This window comes from Nymphalis io, chromosome Z (genome assembly GCF_905147045.1).
Source record: "Nymphalis io chromosome Z, ilAglIoxx1.1, whole genome shotgun sequence".
Taxonomy (NCBI): domain Eukaryota; kingdom Metazoa; phylum Arthropoda; class Insecta; order Lepidoptera; family Nymphalidae; genus Nymphalis; species Nymphalis io.
In genome coordinates, this window is record NC_065918.1 from 3,269,577 (window position 1) to 3,277,187 (window position 7,611).

The 7,611-nt window shown below is 28.2% G+C and overlaps 2 protein-coding genes across 3 annotated transcripts; both read right to left on the reverse strand.

Annotated features, from left to right (window-relative positions):
• Nucleotides 1–1,072: 1,072 nt before the first annotated feature.
• Nucleotides 1,073–4,143, reverse strand: LOC126780461 (uncharacterized). Its single transcript, XM_050504961.1, has 2 exons — nt 3,996–4,143; nt 1,073–3,821 (listed from the first exon to the last, which is right to left on the reverse strand). The coding sequence occupies exons 1-2, from the start codon at nt 4,050–4,052 to the stop codon at nt 1,449–1,451; spliced, it is 2,430 nt and encodes an 809-aa protein (XP_050360918.1). The 5' UTR covers nt 4,053–4,143; the 3' UTR covers nt 1,073–1,448.
• Nucleotides 4,144–5,944: 1,801 nt separating this feature from the next.
• LOC126780459 (uncharacterized) lies at nt 5,945–7,060 on the reverse strand. Of its 2 annotated transcripts, none has more exons than XM_050504957.1 (2): nt 6,921–7,060; nt 5,945–6,313 (listed from the first exon to the last, which is right to left on the reverse strand). In XM_050504957.1, exon 2 carries the CDS (start codon nt 6,182–6,184, stop codon nt 6,011–6,013), a length of 174 nt encoding a protein of 57 aa, XP_050360914.1. In that variant the 5' UTR covers nt 6,185–6,313; nt 6,921–7,060; the 3' UTR covers nt 5,945–6,010. The 2 variants fall into 2 exon arrangements, with proteins under 2 accessions (XP_050360914.1, XP_050360915.1); XM_050504958.1 differs by having other exon boundaries at nt 6,856–6,980.
• Between the last annotated feature and the right edge of the window lie 551 nt (nt 7,061–7,611).

Consider the following 7,611-nt stretch of genomic DNA (forward strand, 5'->3'; position numbering starts at 1 on the left):
GTATTTATTTGATTTAAATAAGCTCATTTACATATAGATTACAAATTGAAACTTGTCTACATATTCTAAAATCTACACATTAAACTACATTGATAACATTAAATTATTAATTATATTTAAATATTTTAAATACTGTATCTGAAATAGCTATTAAAGCAGGAAAATTACTACTGCGGTATTAGATTATAAAGTGAACCCATCACTTCACTACCAAAAAATGCATCATTAATTTATTGATTACTTTCAAATATTTTAAAAACTGTTTTTTAAATAGCTATAAAAACAGGAAAATTACTACTGCACTATTATATTTAAACATGTGTTCATTTTACTACCATGAAAGACAACATTACATTACTGATTAATTTCGAATATATTATAAATACTGTATCTGAAATAGCTATTAAAACAGGAAAATTACTACTGCACTATTATATTAAACATGTGTTCATTTCACTACCATGAAAGACAACATTACATTACAGATTAATTTCGAATATATTATAAATACTGTATCTGAAATGGCTATTAAAACAGGAAAATTACTACTGCACTATTATATTTAAACATGTGTTCATTTCACTACCATAAAAGACAACATTACATTATTGATTAATTTCGAATATATTATAAATACTGTATCTGAAATAGCTATTAAAACAGGGAAATTACTACTGCACTATTATATTTAAACATGTGTTCATTTCACTACCATGAAAGACAACATTACATTATTGATTAATTTCGAATATATTATAAATACTGTATCTGAAATAGCTATTAAAACAGGGAAATTACTACTACACTATTAGATTTAAATATGTATTCACTACCAATAACTGTTGTTAAATAAGATTTCCATAGTTAATTTTCTCATTTAAGAAAATTTTCTGTCATGATAAAGATTGATTTCAAATATTTGTTATAACTTCTTCTGAAATAGATATTAAAATCTCTACTTGTTTATAAGTAACCATGTATACCATTCACTCATTTAAATATTTTATAAGTTTCCTTTAGTCAATATAGTCATTAAAAAATAAACAAATATTTGTAATGTTCTAAATATAAATATAAATAAAAAATAGCTATTATAATTACTACTGTTCTATAAAGTGGAACCATACAGTGCTTACAATTTTTCAAAACGAGTTATCTTTAATCTATGTACTCATTTTAAGAAACTACATCTTATGATAATGATTGTTTTAAATATTTGTAATAAATACTACTGCAATAGCTATTAAACCACTACTTAGGTTTACCATGTTTACCATTCACTCATTTACATTTTTTGGAATAATTTTCCTTCAGTCGATAATAAATGATTACATTTAAAAATTACAATGCATGATAATGATTATTTTAAATATTTGGATTAAGTTTTACTGAAATAGCTATGACATTGAAATATACACTCAATTATATAATTTTTTGTTGAAGATAATTTAACGTCTCCACATCAGGGGTCTGTTATTTCTATGTCTAGCAATGTAGCCCACTCCTTGTCGATACTCTAGTGCCATATAAGTACTGGAATATCTAGCGAGCGTAGCACGTAACTCATCATCAAATATTTCCGATGCTAACAATCGACACATGTGCCTTTCAATGTGAGATGGTAGAAGAGACTGTCCGCGCCAAAAGCAGTAATAGCCCAGCTTATACATATTCATTTTGGTGTTTATGCTTCCCAAATTACCGAGTTCTTGGTTTAAATCAAACCTTATCTCAAGGTAGCAATGGTTATCAGGTAGTGTTGCTATAAATAATATAGCATTAGCTAATATATTCCAATTTATGAATGTCTTGTTGCAAATACCTATGGATGTAATTAAGTACATAATAGAATTCTGTGCGGCATGTCTAGCAAGTTGAAAATGCCCTCTTTTTGCATTTATTTCTGCAAGTTTCATATTTACGTCTGTTGTTCCTTTCAGTGCAAACAAAGACCTGGGTGACAAATGTAACATTTTTTCAAACAAGTTAAGAGCTTCCTGATATCTTTCTGCTGAATTCAGAATATTAGCAATCCTATAAAGGCACTTGACCTCTTTAGTATGAACCAAATCTATGATTTTATACAAACATTCGATTGCCAAATCTATACGTTTATCTGCTTCATAGGCATCAGCTAAGTATTCAAGAGCTTGTATGTTTGTATTATCATATTTGACAACATATTTAAGTTGTCTAATAGTAGCCTTCCAGTCCTTCTTTTCTTTAAAATAAACTGCTAAGCGGAAATGCAGCCATGGAAGAGTTATGACAAGATGATTAACATTCCGTAACAAATGGTAGTTTTTTTCCTTTAGATCCAAGTTTAAATACACATCACTCAATCTTTTGAGAATATTGGGGTTTGTACGGTCCAGCTGGTGAGCTTTTTCATAATTAAGTTTAGCTATGAAAAATTGTAACTTGAAAAATTCATAAAACATTCCCATATAGAAGTAAGCTTCGGCATAGTTTGCATCCAGTTTAACTGCTTTGAGAAAATAAGTGTATGAAACTTCATACTGTTTTAACTGCCAGTATGATCTACCCATATAAAAATAATTTACTGAGTTTTCAGCCTCTCTCTGCAACATGTTAATTGCTTCAGTATAGTGTTCGTTTACTATTAGAGCCAGAGCTTTAAGTTGCACATAGTAAGCCGTTGGTTGTAAAATATTCATTATATGCTCAGGATTTTCTTTGTTTTCTATGTAGCATGTTGCAAGTGTTGCTTGTTCTTGTACAAGTAACATATCAAGAGGTATATTTCTAGCTGCAGCTAGTGCTTGAGGCCACTTCTTTTGCTGTGCTAAAGCCAAGAACAGAAACTTATTTAATTCCAGTGTGTAATTAAAATCTATTACACGTGACAGGAATTTTTTAATTACCACTTCAGAGATAGCCCAATTCCTTGTCTTAAATGTACATTTTATAAGGAAAAGGGACTCAGCTATTTCTACTTCTTCATAATCTACAAGCTGATTACAAATACAATAAGCGTCCAAATATTTTTTCTTGTTGTACAAGATCATACTATTTAAAAGATTGGCATACTTAGAATTTCTGTATCCTTGTACAATATCATCATAGTAGTTCTCCATAACAACTCCCCAAAATGTCTCAAATTGTGCAAAGATTATGCATAAATATTTGCAAAACCACATGCGAAATACAACATTTGATGGGAAGTAGGGCAACTCCATCAGATAATGGAATGCTCGAGCAAATTTTCTGTACATCAGAATAATTTTTCCCAATAAAATGCACATTGAATCATTTGTAGGATCTCTTATAATTTTTTGTGTGATCTTACGTATTATCATTGATAATCGCTCTGAATCAGGTGCTACAGTAACATTCAACATCTCAAGAAATTTAAATTCAGTGAACTGGTATAAGTAATGTGCAGGTTTTGTAGATAGGTAATTTATTAGAATAGTGGCAGAGTTAAGATCTTTGAGGGAAAATCCTATCTCTGCAACTTTACATATAATTTCCTCAGCTTTATCCCTATCTATTTTTAATTTTAGAATCTCATCATAAACTCGTAACAGTTCAAATTTAGAATTTGAATTATCTTTCCTTTCATAGTATTTTGCCAGACATTGCCAAGCAAATGATTTTTTCGGATGCTGGCCTATTGCTCTTTGAAAATATTCAAGAGCTTCATCGGTTTCACCAAGGATTTTACCGAAGTAAGCCAAGGCTAAGTAATTCTGTGTGTCTATTTCCAAAATTCTTTTGCACCATATTTCGGCTTCGACGTAGTTTCTCTTATCTATTGATTTCTTTGCGCGCTTCAAAAGTGGTTTTAAATCTGCCATCTGAAAAATATACACAGGACACTGGCATTAATTTTATATAAGTACATTATTTTATCATAAAATTTATTTTCAAATGAAACTATGAAAATACTTATTCAATTAATTTTACATAAAAAAATATTACAATAATTATTACAGTTAATTATATTTAACAATATAATTATTTATTCTTACTTTGCGAGCGCAATTGCAGCGACGGTTCACAGAATTGAGGTCTAAGAATCTAGACATCCATCGCGACTAGAAACAACACTGAACTAACACTTAGCCCGGAGGTAGAGGGCTCCGGCTAAAAATAAAACTGTATTGGGTTATTGATTAATTGTACTGCGCCGTAGCCAATATATATTATATGTTTACAATATTGACGTAAAGTTGCCATGACTACAACCTACTTTTAAAATGAAATATTTAGATTTAGGTTCTAGCAAAGAGTTGCTAGGTCAAAGGTGACATTATAAAAGGTATATTCTTCAATATATGAATCATTATTATTGTATATGCTTCTTTGTTATATTATTTAATTTGTTATTGAAAATTGTAATAAAAAATGTGTAAGTAAGTACTTATTCAAAACAATGACTATATAATGACTTTATATTACGCTTTCATCATTTATCCTGGATATTTGTGACGATAGAATGGTAATTTATATTAAATTAATTTTAAACCGTTAGTTTATTTAAAAAGAATATATTGTAAATAACAGGTTAAAAATAAAATCATAGAATCCCGCTTTGGAAACTAACTAATAAACTTTTTACTATGTTATTAATGCAATTGATTCCATTTTAGTTATTTAAAATTTTATATGAAAATTTAAATAAATTGATTAGTTTCAGTTATAAGCCAAGAGTAGATCATATTTTATTTTCCAAGAAAGGTCATTCATTAACAATTTTTAAAGCCAATTTCAATCTATATTATAGTAAGGTACATTAACAGGTACATAAACAATTTTTTAATAATTTTTTGCTTATTTGAACGCACCCTTTAGAAGTACGTCGTAATTGTAGACGTAGAAGGTAATAAGGGGTGCGTCGTGTGATGCGCAAAAAGGACTTGTCAAATGTTAAAAATAGACAGCTAGGAACCTACTGACCTATTGGAAATTGGAGTTGAGATGAGAACAAGCGCCATGTAACTGATCCGCTACTGCAAGATAAAAAAAAATTATTATTAAAAAAGGAATGCTACGTTTATTAAAAAAAAAATACACTGTATTTTTAAAGATAATGTTTGTATATTTACAACACAATTTAAAGCTACTAATGTATTTTACATACCTGGACTGAGTTACATACTGTAACTATATTTAATGACCTGAGTACATAACTACAGAATATCTATTTTGAGCCCCTGTGCCCCTTGGAATTATGACCCAACACACATATTTATTTTTGATTGTATATAATAGTTAAATATTTAATAACAGAATCAAACAAAATATGAATTGATAAAGTATACTAAATGTAATATTTATATATTTAGTATATCTTAATCGGTGTTCCAGCACTGGAGAATAGAAACAACCCTATCTTAATGTATGGGTTTTTTGCGAGTCTACTAAGGAAATTTCACATATGCTACAACATTAAGTGGCAGATGGTTGACCATAAGTTTGCAAAGTCCTTTCTCTTGCAATGTTATACAACAAACAATTGTCTCCTAGCCTAGTGAGAATGCAAGTTAAACTGTCATGTAGTTTAATAAAATTGTGTAATAGGTAAGCATTGCTTAACAGTAAATGTGTAATAGAATATGTATCATGTCATTCAATAATGACTGAAGTTTATTTACTTGAAATTGATTACTACAATTTCAAATGTAGCAGCTGTATTAAAATATTAGTTGAGTTGTCCTATTAATAATATTATTATAAAGTTTTTACTGTTAATTTATAAAAGGATAGCATAATAACCAAATTGCTATTGTAGTTTGTCACAAAATGGAATGTTGAAAGTTATGGAACTAGAAAGCACTAAAAAATAAACCACCAATAAAAGTATCTCAGAAACCAGGCATAAATATGAATTTAAGAAAATATGTATATGTATGTTGGCTATTTTCTTGTTTGCAATATTTTAAGCAAGAAAGTATATTAAGTTTATCAATAAAACAAATTATACAATGACTAAGTTTATTAAACACAAGCAATCCTCTACACTTTAATTGTATAATGTCATTATTTAGGGCCAAGATGGTGGGTCACCTTCCTTTACTCTACCGCCATACAGAGCAGATTTATCTCTGAAGTTTGTCATTCTCAGAGTTTCCTGGTCATCCAGATATTTCCCTATGAAGAATCCAGAAAAGGGAACAGCAAACCAAATGTAGCGTGGAGTGATTCCGAAAATAGCCATTTTATTTCCTTTGCTGAGCTTTCCACTTTCTGGTATGATTCCAATCAAGCCAAATTAATGTTGCAGCCAAAGTTGGAAAAGTAATGCTCACTAGGTTCCTCCGTAAAAACCGACCAATCGCCATATAAACTGAAATGATAATAGTTATATATAATTGAGTTTATTGATAGTATAATAGTTTCCATATCAGGAATGCAACTTTGATATTAATATAATAATGTTTATTTCGATTTTTTTATTTTTAATGAAATCTATTTCATCAATTACAGATGAACTTTATCATGATATTATTATCTTAATTCAGATACCTATTTTCTTAAATATATTATTTTTTCTCTATCTCACTCAGCTATAATCTACTTAAAAAGGGAAAAAATAAATTTCTAAATATGTATATTTGGTATTTTAATGAAACAATATTATTAGAACGCACTAATTTGTTATATAACATATGACAGAGATGAATGTTAGGACGTACATTTTTTGTACGTAGTTTACTTTTTAATATTTGTTATGCTTTTACTAATAAAATTCATATGGAAAATATGTACACATATTGCATAAACGTTGAGAAATAGCTAGAAAACAGCCATGTTTATAATATTAATAATATTTTAATAATTAACTATCATTATTTTGCTATGTAAATTACTACTTAAACTATAACTTACAACTGTTAATTAAAATATACAGCGAAAAAAATGACAAATATTAGTAAAAATAGGTAAAAACTAACCTAATTTTAGAGTAGTAGTCTTCGAACTTTACCACATATTACAATACAATGTTGCCATAGACTTATCAATTGGAGTATAAAATGCGAATAAAATATAAACCAACAAGAAGCAATCCAGCATAGAGACTAGAGATAGATTGTTAACCATTATTGTCATAGGACGTTATAGGGATATATTAATTATAAAATTATTAACAAGAAAACAATAACTTGTAAGCTCAGTTGACTTGTTAATTCATGTTCATTACAATTAATTGTAATAAAATAATGATTATAATTACTTTTTACCTAGGAGGGTCAATATAGATGATTATGTGCCCTGATAAATTAATTTGCCAGGCTTAAGAAATGTGTATAGTCAAGATACAGTATGGAATTAGATGTTGAGATACTAATTCGAAATGTATATTCAATCGAGAAAAAATAGTAAGAAGCTCAGTCGTTACTTTTTTCCACGAATTCACATATATATCGTAATTATTTTCTAGCAGAATATTTAATTATCTTACATGAAAATCAACAATTCTAATCGACGATTTTTTGTACACCAATATAGTATTTTATTCTGTAAAAAAATCTTTAACATTATTTTTTTTAGTTCATATTTAAATTTATTATAAATATTAAATATATTTAAATTTATTATAAAGCTAAAAATGTCTGTAGAATCTTATTATAGAAGTACAAAATG